The sequence below is a fragment of the Gasterosteus aculeatus genome, chromosome 1, assembly GCF_964276395.1.
Source record: "Gasterosteus aculeatus chromosome 1, fGasAcu3.hap1.1, whole genome shotgun sequence".
Taxonomy (NCBI): domain Eukaryota; kingdom Metazoa; phylum Chordata; class Actinopteri; order Perciformes; family Gasterosteidae; genus Gasterosteus; species Gasterosteus aculeatus.
In genome coordinates this window covers 17,302,454-17,322,289 of record NC_135688.1, presented here as the reverse complement: position 1 = coordinate 17,322,289, position 19,836 = coordinate 17,302,454, and the positions used below count along the sequence as shown (strand labels likewise).

General features: G+C 42.8%; 1 protein-coding gene across 4 annotated transcripts in view; it reads left to right on the top strand.

The window, feature by feature from the left end:
- gpr4 (G protein-coupled receptor 4) overlaps nt 1-13,793 on the top strand; it is a 34,370-nt gene extending 20,577 nt beyond the window's left edge. For 3 of the 4 annotated variants that reach the window (XM_040187061.2, XM_078080332.1, XM_078080306.1), the window contains 3 exons: nt 6,583-7,312; nt 10,461-10,725; nt 11,163-13,793. In XM_040187061.2, the coding sequence (XP_040042995.1) occupies nt 7,184-7,312; nt 10,461-10,725; nt 11,163-11,884 (1,116 nt within the window). In that variant the 5' untranslated portion in view covers nt 6,583-7,183 and the 3' untranslated portion in view covers nt 11,885-13,793. The remainder of the gene's footprint in view (nt 1-6,582; nt 7,313-10,460; nt 10,726-11,162) is intronic. The other variant, XM_040187069.2, reaches the window with a different exon arrangement.
- The last annotated feature ends 6,043 nt before the right edge of the window (nt 13,794-19,836 follow it).

Genomic DNA, 19,836 nt, shown 5'->3' with positions numbered 1-19,836 from the left:
TCGACTCATGTATACTCATCTGAATGTGTGTGTGAATGGAAACCAAGTGAAGGATCAGGATTGTTTCGGGTTCCAGGTTGTTGAGGCGTCTAGTGGGAGTTTGCTCTAACCAGGGGTGAAGGCTATTGATTTCTTGTAATATTACAAACTTGATACATCCCTGCTTATAGGTTCATCTTGACAGGGAGACATAGATTTGCTCTACTTTATGGTTAAATGGGTGGATACAAAATATGCACACAAAGGAACCTCAATGTACTTGTATAGAATACTGCACTTGTGACAAAGGGTCAGACTTGTATTGGTAAATGACTGCACTTATAGAAAGCAGTTACCCTCAGCACATTATCAGTATTTACCACTTGTTACCATGTTACCTTTAGTCTGATAATATCATGTACAGTGCATAATAGACCAGGATGAGAGTGGACCAAACTGTGTTCATTGTCGCTTTCAGTACAAAATATGCCAAATGTATTAAACATTATTTCTGACACACAGCCAGGTGAAGATGACCAACTGCAGTATTCCAAATATATGTTTGACCTTAATAGAGAAGTGTTTTCTCTGACTTCTTTGAGATGTTATTCATCACCAACATCATTATGATCCAAGGTTTCTGAGTAGGTGGAAGTTTGGGAACGACCCTCATCTTTGCTTTTGCAGAACCTTCCACTGATTTTGATATATTCCCCCGTGACCTTCAAATATTCCCCTAGGAGATCGGATTCTTTTATCTTATAACAAAAATATCAGTCTCAGCAGCTTGTTCGCAAGGGAAGCATTTTTCGTGACCAGATGTTTTCTAGTTTGAGTTCGCTCTGCGTCCTGCACGCTGGCATGCGGAGGAACGTAAACACCGAACAGTATGAATAATGAACTCAGGGATTACAGTTTATAATAAAGGATTCCAGATGAGGAGAACAGCATTGTTGGATCACTGACACGTCGTTGCTCCAGCTGCTGTTGATTTAAAAAAAGAAAAAGAGCTCTGCGTCGCAGCTCTGAGCAGCTGAAAACCCGCCAGCTGGAGCGAATATCGCCCGGTATCGCTCCACAAAGCCACGTCTCCGTGATGCACGGAACGGAGGATACAGAAAACTCTCTGCTTTTCCCCACAAGTTCGTCCAGTTGGTTGGACAGTAAGCGCACGTTGGAGAGAAAGATGCCTGGCTCGCGAAGACGCACGTCTTCCTCCTCTCCTGCGCTTCACTGGGTGAGTGGAGGTGAGCGCACCTTTCACCAAGATGTCCACTCATGGTTCTAAGTAGAAATCCCACTTCCCAAAATATTTCTCATGTTTCTTAGAAAACCTCCATCAGTGCGTTGGTGCGCTTTGTTTAGTGTTGTTTTTGTTTTAAAGTCCGTTTTCTGCTACGATTCCTGGAGCTCTTTCACTAGAAACAAGCTCTTAAGCATCCGTAAAACAACTCCTGCAGACTTACTGCTGACCTCAGTAGTGCATAGGCACGTGCACAGATGGTGACACTCAAACTGGTGACACATGAGGAAAGGCAAGGAACCTGAAACGAGAGGAGAGTTCATTTCCAAAATAAAACAGGAAGTCACAAAACAAACGTGGAGACAGGACAAAAACCCAACTTGACCTACAGGTGTGCACGTGCCTGGTAGTGCATATAGGCTGTATTTGTTCTTATTTAACACTGTAGTGCTAATCTTGCAGCACGGTTTTGTAGATTTTTTATGTTCTTCGTAGCGGCTGTTGACCATATGAATGGGCTGATTAGCAGGAAAGAAAAGACCAAGGAGTGTTAAATAAGCAAAGCACTTTCTGACTTTGAGTAGATCTCTTTGGTTTGATCACTTGCAGTTTTCTGCAGGTGACCATGACTACAATGAGTGCAGGCATAAGTCTGGTTCCACAGTACTCGGTCAGTAGAAACTCTGGTGTAAATTGGGAGCAGAACTACGGTCTCCCAGCGTTTACATGCAGCAAGTGTGGACGTCAGAGAGGTCCGTGCAGTGCATCAGTGCACGGAAAGAGTGTTCACAACTGTGCACCAAAAAGCTGCAGCTTTTGGAGGGCTGTGCCTACACGCATTGCATCCCCCGTTACTAAACGTAACTAATTTGTATCTCCATCTGTTTTTCCCTTTTTTTCATCATTCTTTGTCCTGGTTTGTCCTTGTCCAGACCACGTTTGCGAAGACGCACGTCTTCCTGCGCTTCACTGCGTGAGTGGAGGTGAGCACACCTTTCACCAAGATGTCCAGTAATTCCCGTGCCTGTCGTGGTTCTAAGTAGAAATCCCACTTCTCCAAATCTTTCTCATGTTTCTTAGAAAACATGCATCAGTGCGTTGGTGCGCTATGTTTAGTGTTGTTTTTGTTTTTAAAGTCAGTTTTCTGCTACGATTCCCGGAGCTCTTTCACTAGAAACGAGCTCTTAAGCATCTGTAAAACAACTCCTGCTGACTTACTTCCAACTTTCCTGCTGACCTCAGTAGTGCATATATGCTGTATTTGTTCTTATTGAGCACTCTGTGTTGACCATATGAATGGACTGATTAGCAGGGGACAAAAGACAAAGGACTGCAACACCTGACAAACAATAGAGTGTTAAATAAGCAAAGCACTTTGAGTAGATCTCTTTGGTGTGAAGAGTCTTTACCCGTGTGTCCCTGTTTGCACTTTCACATATCTTTACGTTTTAATGTTTTGCTTTCAGCTGTGTGGAAGTTGTAACAAGAGGCTTCTGATGAAAACCCAACATTTTCAGATTTAGCTACATCACAATAACAGCTCGGAAATTAAAAAAGAATGAATAAAATTTGGGAATAGTGTATAGGAAATGAAATGTATGTGTCACTGAATTAGCCCAGCTTTGATGGCGGCAATGCTTCAATGACAATTCAACGCCGCACATATACACCACAGGGGAGGAAGAGTATAACAGGAGAAGAAGATAACGGGGCACTTTCATTGTGAAGAATATTATAAATGAAATGTTTATCTGTGATTGTGATTAGGCACCATGATTGTTTAACTGTGTCAAAGCATCCATAACGCCGCCCACATCGGCACAGACAGGCACATGAGCATGAACCAAACAGAGTTTGGAGAACAGAGTTGTACAGAGTTGAAACAGAGTTTGTGTGCGTGTTGCGTAATAAACATCTGTAACGGACCGAACAATCCACATCTTTGACGGAAGGGTGGACAAAGGAAGCACAAGTGCTGTTTGCCGCATGCGGCGATACCGACCCATCTCCTGCCCTGTTAGTGTTGTTGCTTAGCACAGAATCACCCCATGTCCGCCATCAACACCCCGAGTAGACGTTGAGAAGTGAAAGGGTTGATTGGCAGTTGTTGGGTCGGCATGTGGCCCCGCTGTTTTATCTAATTAGGAAGCGAGGCGGCTCCGCGGTGTGATCTCAGCTCCTTGATAGCGAAGCAATGTGACCGCAGGGTAAAACAGAACATCTGTTTTTTCTGTCCCAAACAACTTCACACGTGTTATCCCTTTAAATGTGAAGGTGTTAAATGGGAAGGTTAGATGTATCTGAGGACATTTTGTCAAGTACTGTACTCTAGTGCAATTTGGGAAAAAAAGGGTACTTTACTGTTAGCTGTCGCTATTTTGCATTCATGAAGGAACGTGTAAGAGCTGCGTGACCGTGGCTCTGCCAACAAGTGTAGAACAAGAGAAGATGAAGACATCCCAGCTCATTCCTTGCAGGCTGTCGGCCCGCTCTGTTCAGAGAAGCTCAGCTCCGCTTGGTGTGAATGTGGCAGGGACGGCATCGTGTCAGCACACCCTCAGGCCGGGACGGGTGCTGCTCACTTGCAATTTCTGCAGGTGACCATGAGTACAGGCATAGCTCTGGTTCGACAGTGCTCGGCCAGTAGAAACTGGGAGCAGAACCACGGTCTCCCAGCGTGGACGTCAGTGCATCAGTGCAAGGAAAGAATGTTCACAACCGTGCATGAGATACAAAGCCGCAGCTCTTGGAGGGCTGTGCCTACACTCATAGAATCCCGTTACTAAACGTAACTAATTTGTATCTCCTGTTTCTGTCTTTCCCTTCTTACTTTTTTTTCAGCATTTTTTGTCCTTGTTTTTTCCATTTAAATCCAACATTTCTGTACTAGGGCTCTCTTTTAAAACCTTGATGAAATGAAAGGACAATGGGTTCATCACACGGTTCAGCTCATCAACCTGGATGTTTCCCCAAAACAAAGACAAGGTCAAGGTCAAGGTTACAGAACAAATAACCTTAGTCTGTGTTTAACACCATGGCATCACCACTTTATTACAGGTGGCGTCATCTCTGACACTTCTAATTGGGTTTTTTGGACAGTAACTGAACGCTGACTCTTTATCTTTGGAAGAATTTCTTATATTTTTATGCACCGTCCGAAGATCTTTTTGTCAGCTTTGTGCTCAATGAGGTTGGATTGCAGCGACATGCACGACTGACATTCATGGTCCACAGAGAAAGTTCACCTTATTGCCACCATCCCTGAACTAGTGTGCAGGGCTGAAGACAGCCGGGCCGGCTTGATTTGTTCAACTAATTTGATTCACGCTTTACTTGAATAAATACTTTACTGACATAAATAAAACCTTCAAAATTCTTTTGACTCCTCAGGCTGAAAGACTTTCACAGCCATTTCTGAAATCTATTGTTTCATAAGAAGCCATATGTGTACTAATTTCATCCATATTTCAAAAATATTAAGGCAGCCAAAGATGTATCAACAGGAGGTGAGCTTGAGGAGTGAAAAACAAACGGAGCTCCCTGCTTTCTCTACTGTACATGCATATATATTCACTGTACACGCTGCATGTAGTCTTCATCCTGTGCTTTTCTCTTTCCCCCCTGTCTCATTCCCTGGTCGCAGAATCCAGTATAAGAGAAGAAAATTGTTTCAGGGAATGCATTGAGTGTGTGTCTCAGTTTTCAGGGGGGGGTTCCCTGCAAGTAGGATTACAAATACAAAACGCATAAAATGTACAAGTTATTTTTGCAAGAAAACGTAGTGAACATAAGTGAACGAAACGTGCAGCGAGTAAATAAAGGAAACGAGCCTGAAACATTTGTATCATTGCATTCCTGAGCAGTATGATCACGGGAGAATGTGAAATACTACACAAAGAGCATTGTAAAGAGCTTTAACAGCAGGCTCCCCAAACTCATGCTACACAATGCTCAAATGTTTAGTTCAAATTATGCTATCAAATGATTAACTATCTATCCGAAAACGAACCTACCCCCCCTCAAGTTAAGATCAATACTCGGAAATGTGTTATCAGGCAAAATGAATCTACATTGAAACACTACTAACAGCAGGACAGCAGCAAACAAGAAATGGACAAGGAGGGTTTATTGCATCTGCAGCCTGGCTGATTACTTGATGAGTGACATGTTAGAGTTACTGAAGAGCCTAAAACACAAACGTGGATTGCTGGAAGAATTACGTCACGCGGCGTAAGGAGAATGGCTCCACCCACTTCTACAACTGGACCATCCTAACTAATTTACTTTTATAAATATCAAAATGCAATAATAAAGACAAAACTTTACTACTTCTATTTATTCTAAAAAGGTAACGTTTATAAAGCTACTATCAGGTTTTCAGTTGCAATCAGGCAGCTGATGACACAGTACAGACTCGGTGAATCAGAGGTTGGCTACGATGCTTTAGGATTCATTTTAAGAGCAGAGTACCAAATGTCAAAGAAATAAGCCGACTTGTCTGCAGTGGCCATTTGTCTTTGGGAATAATAAACAATTGTGTCAAAGGGCCACTGATGCACCACTGGTTTGTTTCTATTACGCAGCAAAGAGTGGATTTTCCAAGCAGGCTTTCCTTCCGTTTCATATTTTATTTTGCTCACAAGACAAGCCAACATACACAGAAGAATAACTTGGCTTCCTTTCCTATGACTGTCTTCCTACGCTGCTCTCCTATGCTGGTAAAAAAAATATATATATATATATCACCCAGGTGCATGCTGGTCCTATACCTGGCTATGCCCTTAAATAACCTCAAGGTGCCTACAGTATTACCCAATTAATTAGTCATTTAATTATCAACCAATTAACCAAAACATTGTGTACTTAAACTACAAAAAATGATTAAACTAAATTGACTACAAAAACAGAAAAAGTCATCTTAATATATCTTTCAATTAAACCGTAATAATTAAACAAACTATTTAGTACTAACTGCAAGTTATTAGCTCCCGCATTGTCAATGACAATTGTTGGAAACCAACTAAGAAAGGCCACTAGTTTGTCACGACCGGTCAATGGACATGAACCCAATTGCATGGCTCCAAAGTTTAAAATTAAGTTTATTACAAAAAAAACTACATTGAAATCGGTCTTGAAAGAGGAAAAACTACAGATCTAGAAACTAAACACTAGACTAAAAAGAAACACTTGAGATTGAACATGGACAAATTCTTCAAATCACAAAGCCTTTCAATGGCAATTCTTATTAAATGCAACACGTTTTTTCCACTGAAAAAAAGATGTCACATTACTTTAGCATTTTAAACTGGAGGCACGATAATTCAGCAACCTCTTACTCCATCTCTCTCTCTCTCTTACAGACGTTCAGCAGCCCTGAGTAAACGGACGGCCTCTCGGCTCCAGCGGGGTGAAGCTCTGTAAAACCATTCCATCATCAGGACCAACACACACACACACACACACACACATTGATGTCCAGCCTCTCCTTACTACAGCAGACCTGCAGACCTCTAATCTCTAAAAGATTGATGAGGTGCTGTTAAAGCGCAGGAGGCCTGGCGCAGCGTCGATAAGGCAGCTTCAATTTCACCACATTGGTCCCCTCGCTCCCTCCTTTCTTCTCCTCTCCTCCTCCATGCTGAGGGATGCCGGATCTGGCTTTAAAGCGTGAGAGAGGATTATGACACGCCAAGAGGAAGGCGGCGTTTTAAGAAAGACGAATCATGAAATGCAACAGAATCGACAGCTCTGTTTTCTTCCATTGCTCCATGTCGGACAGCCGCGTGGTAGCCGAGCAGGATGCCAGGGTCGGCACGTCACTGTCAAACTGCTGGAGCTGGAATAAAGTCAAACTACAGAGGGACAGCCAGAGCTGAGAGTTGCTAAACATCGCACATCTGCACACACGCACACACACACAAAAAAAACAGAAAAAACACTCGGAGCGGTCCACGCAGAACAATGTGCAACATCTCGTTCTGTGATGTGGACAGTAAGGTGGACCAGTTTTTCCAGCCAACGCTCTACATCATCGTCATCGTTCTGGGTCTGCCCACCAACTGCATGGCCCTGTGGGCGGCCTACAGGCAGGTGAGGATGACACACACACACACACACACACACACACACACACACACACACACACACGTTGAGTATGCATTTACTTTTGGGGGTCTATTTACCCACTGCAGTTAAGAGAGGGCTCAGTCGCTCCTCCCAGAGATCGAGCTAGCGTGCGCTATACGTTTTTGGCTCCAAGAAGAAGGGGAAGCTACTTCCCTCCTCTTTTCCTCCGGGCAGAACTAATGCCGGTCCGCCGCCCAACCGAGGAAATGTTCCCGAGGGCAGAGCTGGCCCATCTGCAGAGAAGCTCAAGAATATTTTCAGTTCATTTTAAAACTGTGGTGGGAAAAAATATACTTTGGCAGGTGGCTGCAGTGTAGGTACAAAAGAGCCTTGTATGCCTTGTATATAAAAATGTCCGCGTTAAACAAATAATTTGAAGTGAAAGACCGAGTTTACGAAGGTGTGTGTCAAAACGTCTTCACCTTTACATACTGTAAAGCCCCAATGATGCACCAACCGACTGACAACACAGTCCCAACGCCCCAAAAGTCAGTTCAGAAGAACAGCGTGTTGGTGAGTCGGGTCAAATGTTTTGTAGCAGATTACTTTTTGAAATCAAAATAATGTCTAACTCCTATTTTCCTGCCAGACACTTCTTGCAGCACTGAGGCTGCTTTTCCTCTACAACAGGGGTCACCAAACTTTTTTCTCTGGGGGCCACATTATCGTTCCTGACTGTGATGGGGGGCCGGAGCTATATAACATATGACCCAGATCAAAATGACCACCAGCAGGCCTCATTGTGTAGTAGAGATTACTAGCCTGGCACAGCCACCCCCACTACTATATCCACACTACTATATCCACACTACTATATCCACACTACTATATCAACACTTGATTCCTGGCACATATTTGTTTATCTTTACTAGTGGTTTGCAAAAGTAGTAATCGAGTCTTCACACTTTGTTTTAATTTGAAATATCAGACTTATTTATTTTCAAATAAAAATAACATCAAAGCTGTCAAGGTAAGAAACATCTGCCTAGTTGAGGTGATTGACACTGGCAAAGGTGAGTGAAAAATGATAAATTATAGGTAGGCCTGTTGATATTAATAATAATTATGTGCAGCACTTAATAAAGGTCACATACATAGGCCTATAAAATAAATAAATAAAAAAAACATTGAAATTATAATATGAGTAATAGAACAACTGGCCAGCTCGTACGCCTATCCAGGTGAGCATGTTCAGTAAACATTTTTTAGGTCAAGGTGAAAATGAAATGAGCAGTAGGCTCAAAACTAAAGCACAACCATAATACCGAATAATGGGAATCAAAATCAGTAGTATATGTAGGTGAGCTGGATTTGCACTTGTTGATGTATCTCCTCTCCTCACTGTGCCTTCTGGAGCCCTGGCATGGAGGGATGACGGATTGAACACAAGAAGCACCATATTCAGGGTTCATACACATTTTAACCACTACTTTTCCATGACTCTTCGGCACATGCCATGACTTTTTTGATCAATATATGCGAGGGAAAGAGCAAGACAGCGCTTAGTGACCGTCTCTCTCTCTCTCTGCTCGTTCTTTCAGTTAAACTTGCAGCTCTGCTACAGGAGCAGATAACTTTAACTTTACATGCCGGTCACATCGTCTCTAAACAGTCCGCTCACAGTGAAGTCCTGCGCGGAATTTTTTTTTTTTTTTTTTTTAAAGAATTCACCAAACATTTCGGCACAGAGGGAAAAAAAGTCCGCGAGTGACAGTACAATTACATTTTGGAAGTAACTTGCCAACACTGTCAGCACCGACTTCGCCTCAGGCAACATCGCAACAAGCGAGTGAATCGGAAGGGAACTGACCGTTATGCCATGACGACTTTTGGGGATTGCCTCGTTGGGTAGTGGAGGGCAGATGGGCTGGGGGGCCAGTCAAAGGGGGGTGGCGGGCCGTAGTTGGCCGGCGGGCCGTAGTTGGCCGGCGGGCCGTAGTTTGGTGACCATTGTTCTACAGCATAAAACATTTCCAGTGTTTCCCACAGACTGTGTCAGGGAAGCGTGGAGGAGGCAGGACTGAAATGCAGACTTCACGGAAACAAAAGACTTTAATAGTCAAAAGGCAAAATCACACAGGAACCAGGGGGGAAAAACAGCAGACAGGAAACTACGGCCATCCACAACAAAAGACAATGACACGTGACACAACAGACACATGGCTTAAATACACAAGGGAGGTGCAGGTGATTGGACACAGGTGGAAACTATTAGACGATCACAGGGGATGACGGGGCAAGGCAGGAAGTGAAGTTACCCGGGGACACGAGTGGCAGAAAACTACAAAATACAACAGGAAGTGAACCACACCGTGACAGACTGTTTACTTTGGCAGCAGCGGACAGAATCGTTATTGACTTTTCATTCGAGCAAGTGCCGTAGCTCGTGCAAGTGAGGACATTTCAACTCATCGTTTCACTTCCACCTCAGCATCAGGGCGACTCCTCCAACTTTCTGGATTCAGGTCCAGCCTTTGGCTCAAGCGCAGCGCGACTCGAAGGAGCCCACGTGCGCTCTGTCCTCCGCTGCATTCACTGCGTTGCTGAGCGCTGCGAGCTCTGTGACCGCCGATGCCCGAACTGAATCAAAACAAGCACATACTTGGCGCACTGTTTGATTACCCAAGGAAGTCCAAATATTAAAATTGTAATATCAATACTACATGTGAAACAGTGCAGTCTCTTAGTGGACAAATCAAATTAGAAAATCTCAATGGAAGTTAAACTGCTGGTTATTTGTCCCTGACTTCACTCTATTACCAAGAACACTTACAGTACGAGTTTTTTGAGGCATGAAATACATTAATAACGTTAACAATAATACAATCAGCCCTAATTTTTCACTCTTATTTTCTTCGGTTCAGAGTTTTGAAATTTAGGAAGCAAATCGTTTGCTTCCTAAATCGTTATCAGCTAAATTCTTTAGCTGATATACCCAATACACACGTGATTTGCATTTTATAGTCAGTCACATTTCAATGTTTGCTTAAAAAGCAAACAGACACTGTTTGTCTATTTTCACTGAGTGGAACAGAACCCTCTTATCCTCTCCACCATTGCACCAGTCGTTTGCTTTTTCATCCATTGGATCCTTTCAATTTACGTCCTCCAGGTACGTCAACGCAATGAGCTCGGCATCTACCTGATTAACCTGTCAGTGGCTGACCTCCTCTACATCACCACTCTCCCTCTGTGGATCGACTACTTCCTGCAGCACGATGACTGGATCCACGGTCAGGAGAGCTGCAAGCTGTTCGGCTTCATCTTCTACACTAACATCTACGTCAGCATCGCCTTCCTCTGCTGTATATCGCTGGACAGGTACCTGGCCGTGGCGTATCCCCTGCGCTTCGCCAAGGTGCGACGAATCAAAACAGGTATGTTTGCTTAAGGATGCACTTTTCATAATGTATCCAACCTAAAACTAAAGAAGATAATGATGCCTGGCTGAGAGGTGAAATGTTCTTCAGTGTCGTTAGCAACTCTGATGAGCCTCTTTTTCGGCCTCTGCTCCGAAAATGGCACAGCCATGATCAAAATAACTAACTCTGTAACTACTTTGTCTATCTGTACAATGTATTTTTGTGGAGGTAAAGGGGAACCTCTGTAAGTGATGCAATGTGTGACAATCAGTTACTGTTAAAAAATATATATCAATAGTATTGCACTGGTTCCGACCTAGTTTCTGGCTTGTTTGGGCCCCAATTGGGATCTGCTAGTCGCAGTCACAGTAAAGACTTGTTCAAGCAGGCCACAGGAATGTACTGCAAAGTATTTATCATTCATTTATTCTCCTCTCCTTAATTTCCCACAGCTGTCCTGGTCAGCGCCATGGTGTGGATAATTGAGATCATAGCCAACTCTGCGCCCCTCTTCCATGATGAGCTCTTCCAGGATCGCTTCAACCACACCTTCTGCTTTGAGAAGTACCCCATGCAGGACTGGGTGGCAGGGATGAACCTCTACAGGACATTTCTGGGCTTCCTGGCGCCATGGACAGCCATGCTCGTGGCCTACCGTGGGATCTTGGTGGCGGTGCGCTGCAACGTCTCGACAGAGCGCCAGGAAAAGGCCAAAATCCAGCGCCTGGCACTAAGCCTCATCTTGATCGTCTTGCTGTGCTTCGGGCCGTACCACATCCTCCTCCTGGTGCGGAGTGTCATGTTTCTAAGGAAGCCGTGCGACTGTGGCTCAGAGGAGAACTTGTTTGCAGCGTACCACGTGTCGCTGGCTCTGACGAGCCTCAACTGCGTCGCCGACCCCATCTTGTACTGTTTCGTCAACGAGGGGGCGAGGCATGACGTGGGCCAAGCCCTCTCGGCTTTGCTTTCAGCAGCTTGCAAGAGGGTCTCCTCTTCCTCACCGTCGCACGGCGACTTGCTCAACGCCGGCTCAGTGACTGTGGATACGCCGCTGTCCACAAAGAAGCAGTCTTGTGTGTACGCCGATGGAGCCAAGACGAGCAGCTACAAGACAGAACTGGTGGCTCTGAAGGAGGAGTGTCTGCAGATGACCATCCTCGGTGTTAGGAAGTGACTTCAACCTGAAACCAGCAACACAGGTTGTCTGTCGCCACGTTAGAAGACCCAGTGAGATTTGTTGTTGGGCGATTTACTCGGCTGTCCCTCGAGGACAACAGGTCATGTTGTAAACCTAAAGGGAATATCCGTTCTACAGCTTGGTTCTTTGTTGCAAATTTAATGTTAGGTTCAAGACTTAAACAAACCAAGCTTTAGTTTGTCAGCCTGTCATCTGCACCGCATGCTAACATTAGCACGTCGATATGCTGTATTGTCATCAATCCCAGTGTGCAACTGAAGCTGACAAAGAGTGGGGGGGTTAGCCTTAGAGGTGTCCTCAGGGAGTGTTGGACCAGAGGAAAGTTTGAGATGCCTGTAGCGCTATGAAGGTTAGGGGATTGCCAAAGTCCTCAGGATCAATAAATGTCTCCACCAAATGTTCTCCAAATCCGCCCAGTTGAGGTTCTCAATCTTAGTGTAGATCAAAAGACCAGCTTTAGTCCCTACAGTGAGGCTAAAGGATCGTATTGAACACCACTTGCACAACTAACCACTGTGTCAGGAATGATTCACAATGCCCGTGAAGACGTTCTTTAATACTGAATTGGAATTATCTAAATAATCCACATTCTGCATATTCCGAGTATTGTTGGTGGTCTGAGAGGAGACACACTTTCAGTAGAAACCACATGGAGACTGAACTGGACAAATTGCGGAAGTAAACGTTTTTGACACACAAATGTAGGACATGATTTTTTTGGAAGAACAGCAGAAGGGTTTAAAAAAAAAGAGATTACTGGTCGGTAAAATTTAGTGAAGCCTTATGAAGTACCTCAGCTTCTAAACTGTGACAGCAAGAAGTCTTATAGTAGAAGTGTTTCTTACGTTATGTGAGCTTATGTTCTTTCCATTTAAAATTAATCAGAACTCTAAGCTTTAATTTATCTTTATTTGAAAGTCAAATATATCAGTTATTGCTGCCACATTTTGTTGGCACCTTGGAGCGGAAAAACAGCCTTAACTGAAACTGTGTTGCCTGAAAACCATCCTTCAATCTCCTTCAACCTAAACGACATGCTTGGGCATTGCCCACGGTCGACCTGATACTGTTTACATTCCTTTAACTTGTAACTTCCAAAACTTCCTGATCAACTTACAGTCGAATGTCTTTAATTTTTAATGTCTGTAATTTTCCCTGATTTATTTCTCATCACTCAACTTGCACAACAAGTTCTGTGTTTAAGACGAATTTCTCTGTATGGCAAAGGTGAGATGAGGAAATGAAAAGTACTTGGTTATCCACATAAAATCACCTAGGGAGAACAAAAAAGTGTGTATGTCTTTTTTTGTAGATAAAGCTGATTAATATTGATATAAATATGACAATTTTGATCCAACCACAAGCTACAATATATTTTGTGTAAGTGAGGGGCGTCAGGGCCTGAAAAAAAAAAAATCTTGAAAGAATTTTCATCCGCTGCACATATTTACCATCAACCGACATGAAACTGACCTTTGTTGGAAGCTTGTTTGAACATAGGGACCAAACCTTTTCTTTTTTTGTCACTGAACGATTCCCAGTGTCCTAGTGGCCGCTTCTACGAGTGAGCGTTGATACAGTGTCATTGCACTCTGGATGTTGCAGTTTTTGCCCTAAACCTCAATTCTGAATGGTTAGAAATGTTGTGGAAAGTGACTACGTGATCCCTGCAACACCTCTTTCTTTAGTGTTGTCTTGGCATGAAAGCACTCCTGTACTCAGCGCAATGATGTTAAGGCGGCTGGATTTTCTGTAGACTTTTGTTTGTCGACGTTGCCATGTATCGTTGCTTTGGATGTGCATTTGCATGTCAGTCTGAAAGGAGGCACCAGGCCTTAACATTTGTATTTGTGCATCAGTGAGAAATAAATTATGCATATGAAGACATTTACATATTTCATCTTGCAATTGTTTGATTCTTTTAAAGTGGAAATAAAATGAAAATAGAGACTAGCCAAACTTATTTAGAAGAGACTACACAGGATAAAATGTAAAATGATTAATTGAACCCTTGACAGGTCATGGAGGGATAATAACCAATTATAATAAGGTGAATAGATAATCTGGTTAAACTACTACAAAGTCACCTTCTTCTCTCTTCACTTTGTGCTGATCCAGACCTCCAGAGCTGCACATTATCTTTGACAATGTGTGTGTCCTTATCATTCTTACCCCGTAACATCAGAGGGGAGGTCAGATTTACGGTTCGTCCTCGTGGGGTTGGGGGCCAGTATGGGGAGAGCGGAAGATGTGAGGAGCCAGAAAAAAGGAAGAAGAATGCATTGTACGACATACAACAATGAGCATAGTACTGCACATGGGTTTTACTGTGAATACACGTGTGTGAAGGACGACGGCGGAGAAAGCAGGAATGCTCACACACATGGCTCTATTGTTCTTGGGAGGAGGGGCCATAACTCGCTCTCTCCAAGGGAACATTGTCACTCGCCCTCTGTGCTTCACTGCTCACCTCTGCTATATATAGCTCTATATAGAGCAGCTAAACAGAGGCCAGACTGCCATTACCAGGAGACCACCTGGTTATCACAAGAGTGATTTATCATAGAGTGAGGATACCGAAACACCTTCTGGGACATGAAAGATGGTCGTGCTGATGTTTTCCTATTCAGATATTCAGTATGTATTTTGCCAGCCTGTTCAGGAACAGATGTGAAATATACGTTTCTGTTCTGTGAAGCTAATAATTACTGAAAGAGTTACAGATTTTCCTTTGTCTTAGTCTTTTACTGTATTTGTTTCAAATAAACTATAAAGCTTGGCTTGGTAGTCTTGGGAAACCAGCAGGAGTACACGCTTGTTTTTTGAAAATGTCAGAATGAAAAACCTGGCCTGTTTTCCATTAAATCTAGCTAGCAGCATTACACTTCTTGCAATATATAACGAGAAAGTCTCAAAGTCATCACTGCTGCCTTAATTTAAAACATGCCTCTTGTCATTTAGAAAAGAAGCAGGTCCAAACCAAGCAGAAACAAGCAATTATCAGATTGATGAATGGTACCGAATCTGTTTGGTCTCTTTATCCTTTAGCCCCGGGCTTACTAAAAAAACATGTGACGAATATAAACGGTTCTGTTTTCCCCAGTGCAGCTTTTCTTGCCTTTGAAGGCTCTTGTTCAGCGTTCAACACACGGCCAGCGGCATGTGTTCTCGATCATATATCGCCTGATGCTAATCAGCGAATCTAATGCATTCCGATGAGCATTTTGACTTGAGATTTACACACAATCAAGAGGGAGGGAGAGAACAAATAGTTAAAGTGATGCGTGAGTCAGAAGCTATTTCATGAGTTGTTTCCCAAAAAGAGTCGATAGCGATACCAGAGGCTTATACCAGAAAACATCAGTATATGTTAATTCGGTGTATTATTAAAAGCCCCAATAGAGCTTATATGAAATATCAGATCAGTCTAAATAAAATATCAGAATTAAAGGGTACTGGTATAAAAGCAATCAACATTGTCTTTGTAACATTACATATAAACATACAATACACCAGTATACACCAGTGCATACTATTTTAGGTACTGTGCACAAAAAATATTCTTACTCTCATTCACTACAAAATGAACCCAATTTCAATATTGTGGTACCGCTATTTATGTTTATGCCTCCCACAACTGTGACTAATGTGACCCAGAATCCATTTTTTGGAAGCATTTTTTAATCTTATTAGTAACTCATTCAGCTGTATTTTTTATTTTGCAGAGGAAGCAGGTCAGCAGTCCGCCCAAACAGACAAATGCAGATGTAAAAATAGACCCTCACATTGCTTTTTCGTATCGGCCCAGAACAAAGGCCCCGATTTCTGACTGACAAGCGTGAATGTTTCGAATGTTTAGAGCCGTTCAGTGTCGGTCCCTGTCGGCTTTTTAGCAGGACGAGACTGTGTTCACCATTATTTTGTGTGAAATAACAAAAGTAAGAATCACACTTGAGGTTGTATTGGATAATAAGATTGTAAGAACGTAGGGTTTCATTTATAACATGGGCAATGCGTTGTTTCTTATTCTAACACACCATAAGAAATGTATTAGCAGTGGTTAGTTCAATATTTTTTTTTTAAATGGTAAGATTACACCTAAGCGGTGTGTCCCATCTGAATCAGTTGAGGTAGATCTGCCGGTACACATTAGACTCCCTAAAGGCATCTTGGTATTTCCATAATTCCATAATATTTATTCAAATAATCTTCAACCTCATTATTTGCGTCAGGAGCAGCTGCTCATTTAAAATACAAATTCACAGTGACTCACACAGAGCCTTCGGGTTCAGGGATCTGGATTCATAGCAAGTATTTTAAAAAGGAGGTCAGAGGGAGAATTACACGACCATCCATAAATCATATGCTCGGAGACGTTTATGGTCCAGGCATTTGCATGAACGTTGAATACATTTGTGTTTATCAGCATTTGCTTGTAACGCAGTCGTTAGAATTACATGTTGTCGGCCTGACTTATTAAATCATTTCTTACCTTCCCCAGTGTGACTCAGATCAAATTTCACCTGTGAAACACAACGGCCGGGATTGTGGAGGGAAGACTGTGGCTTTGGCGAGCTCGCCATTCATCACAGCAAAAGCCTTCATTGATCATCACTAACAAACCAACACGTAGGACGCAGCAGCTCCGTCTGGTGCCACTTAACAACGAGGCATCAAACCCGACCCATCGATCCAGTATCTGGGAAGTATTCCCTTGCGGTTTGGAATGAATGGCAAAAATGTCACCGGCAGCAGGGCTGACATTAGGAAAGACAAACATTCACTTACTACATTACAGGAAAAGTCACGACCACGTCTTTGGACTGTGGGAGGAAGCCGGAGAACCAGAGAGAACCGGCGCAGACACAAGGAGAACATGCGGACTCCACACAGAGGCCAGGACCAGGCTGAGAGGCTACCGGGCTTAACCACACCAGCACCGTGCCGCCCGTCGGCATCCCTGTGACCTGCGATTACTTACACTCTTCAACAGTCAAGTTGTACTGCCGATAGTTATCAGGCAATATTTAGAGAGCAATATGTGATTCACAGATCTTCTAGTCGCTTCATTGTGAACTTCAAATCTGTGTTAAAATCAGGCGGAGCAACGTTAGCAGCGCCGGATCTCAGAGCTACTGAGCTACTATTAACTTACATTATGACGACTTCAGGCTCTGTTCAGCTAATATGAGACATATGAGACAATGTGAGACATTTAACCAAAATATATTAGAAAGTGAATTGTTTAAACTCCTGACACTCATCATTATAACTACCAATGACGTAATGAATTATCAATAAAAATAAATACTGTAAATAAACATGTTTTTGTAATTGATTCATTTTGTTTGCAACTAGTAAAATAAGAAATAAATCACTAAAGTTCATAAATAATTAAAAAAAATTAACTTTTCATGGGTTACCCAAATTTCAGACATTGATCATTTATGATCGGTTGATCTGCAAAATAACACGATCCGGGAATCTGTTAAAGTGATGTAAAAAGGTGGTGTAAAATATGATGTGATCAAACTTTGAGTTTTCTTGTCCTCCTCGAGCAAAAGCATAACCACAACAAAGGCAAGGATTCATGTCTGCAGCTGCTATGTGTGTTCTTCACGTCTAGATTAAAGAATTGTGGTTTCCACTAAAGAAATTAATAAAGTATTGTTTTAAGTCTTAAAAGATACCAGTTACCAACCAGTTCCAAGAGAGAAAGAAAAATAAAAAAAAACAGTAGTCCTAAATCTAAAAGACAGTTTTTTTCCAACGAGTGGCAGAAAAGTCCAACGCTTCGATATAATCTTACTGATTGCAGCTGTAAACAGAACCGTGTCCATGTCAAGGTGAAACTGTTTCAGTGATTTACAGTTTTCCCTCTCAGTATTGAGCGGGGAGTTACCCAGCAGCTGCAGACTCACAGGAGCTTGTTTCATGTCCTTAATGTGTGTCTTTATTCTTTGTGAGGACCTAGAATATTGTGCAAATACGCTAAAGAAAAGTGCCATGGAGACCAGAGTGTATCAGGACAAAGCGTCTGTTGAAATGTCGTCCATACCAGTGTCCGTTTAATCATGTTGAAACCTATATATTCTCATACACTTGTGGTTCTGTGCATGTTGTTATTTGATAAGAGGTGAACGGAAATGAAACAATGTCTGTTTCTGCTTCAGCTCTCATGAAGTCATAATGTTCTGAAGTCTGACTCACGTCTGGCGCTGAACCTCCATCATCGCCTCCTCCTCCGCTCCGCTGCCTCTTTAACAGTGAACCCGAGAGAGAAAGAGGGAGATCGAGAGATGCACTTTGTGAACTGTCATTGGAAAATGTTTGCAGTGACCTGAGAGCTCATTTTTTCCAGACACCCCTGAGCCCAAAAGTATGTTTTCTGGCCATGGATTAATATTATCACTAAGCACCTCTAAATGAAACATCTTTAAATATCTTCGGCAATCATTCTATTCCATAGTCATTGTCTTCACAACCACATCTAAAGAAGGACTCGAGTTTCTCACTGTGTGTCACATTTCTAGTGAAAGAGAAAAGGGGTGAAAAAAAACACACAACCTATCCTTATGTAAGTAAGAATGAATTCATTGTTTCCCAATGTTTGTTATTAGCTTTCTCGTGACATTGTTGCATCGTTGTCCCATGACTCCATGACCTGGAAAACATATTTAACGTCACATGGTTGGATACCATCACACCACTTTCTCTCTGCTAAATGTAAGAATTCTGCTCACCCAAAAAGAAGGATGCATGCCCACAACCGAGGGTTGTAAAAGCATTTCACTCAACATAAACAACATGTGCTGCATTTGTTACAAGGGAACATGAAGTAAGTACCGTATTTTTCGCACTATATGGCGCACCGGATTATAAGGCGCACCTTCAATGAATGACCTATTTCAGAACATTTTTCATATATAGGGCGCACCGGATTATAAAGCTCATCAGATACTGCAGTCAAACGTTTGACGTCGGGGCGGGTGGATGGGGGGGGTGTGGGGAGGTGGAGACGGTGCTTTCAGGGTCCGATTGATGCTGCGAGATTCATAGCACAATTCCGCCATTGTTAAAACGAAGAATGTTTACGAGAGAACGGATCAGATTTAAGAGCTTTTGTCGGAAGAAATGCATAAATATGACCACTTCTACAAGCCGTCATTGGCGGACTATAAGGACGCGCGGATGGCCTCTAATTCATGGAGGGAGATCTCCACAAACGCCGGTTTGTGGAGGAAAATACGGGACAAACGTGTCCGCGATGAAAAGCAGCAGTGGCGATGCACGGGGCAATAAAGTCTATGCTAAATAAATAAACCAACCAACGACTTCCACACACAAAGACGTGACTCTCTGGGTCGTCTTCAACACAACACGTTACTCCACCTGTTGTTCTGGCGGTGAATTGCTCTGGAACACACGCAAGCCTTTTAGAACCATAAATTGGAACGAGTGCGTCGCCGCAACGACGCAGACGCAGAAGCAAAAGAAAGTGGGCATACAATATGAATAAAAACAGATAAAAACAGGCCTAAATCATTGATTTTACCCAAAAGCCAATCTGAACAGGTGAGGTTTGAGCTAGTTTTTAAACAAAATTAAAAAAGCATGGCAAACAATACTAAGTTTGATCATAAAATGAAAAAGGTGTCCACAGTCCACAGTGTTAGCTTGACCGCTAGACCGGCTAGCATTTCAGTCCCTGACCATAGCGACCGGCGGTCTCACTCAGTCCCACTTACAACTCAAGTTCCTGAGGCGCGAGGGTTAAAGGATAATATCCAACAATCTGAGCTGAATCCTCTTCTTCTTCTGTGTTTGTTTTACTAGTGGTTAATATCCAAAATGTGGCATTACTACAATACCCCCCATCACCCTACCCCGCTTCCCCATTCCTATATAAAATATTGGCCATTGAATTT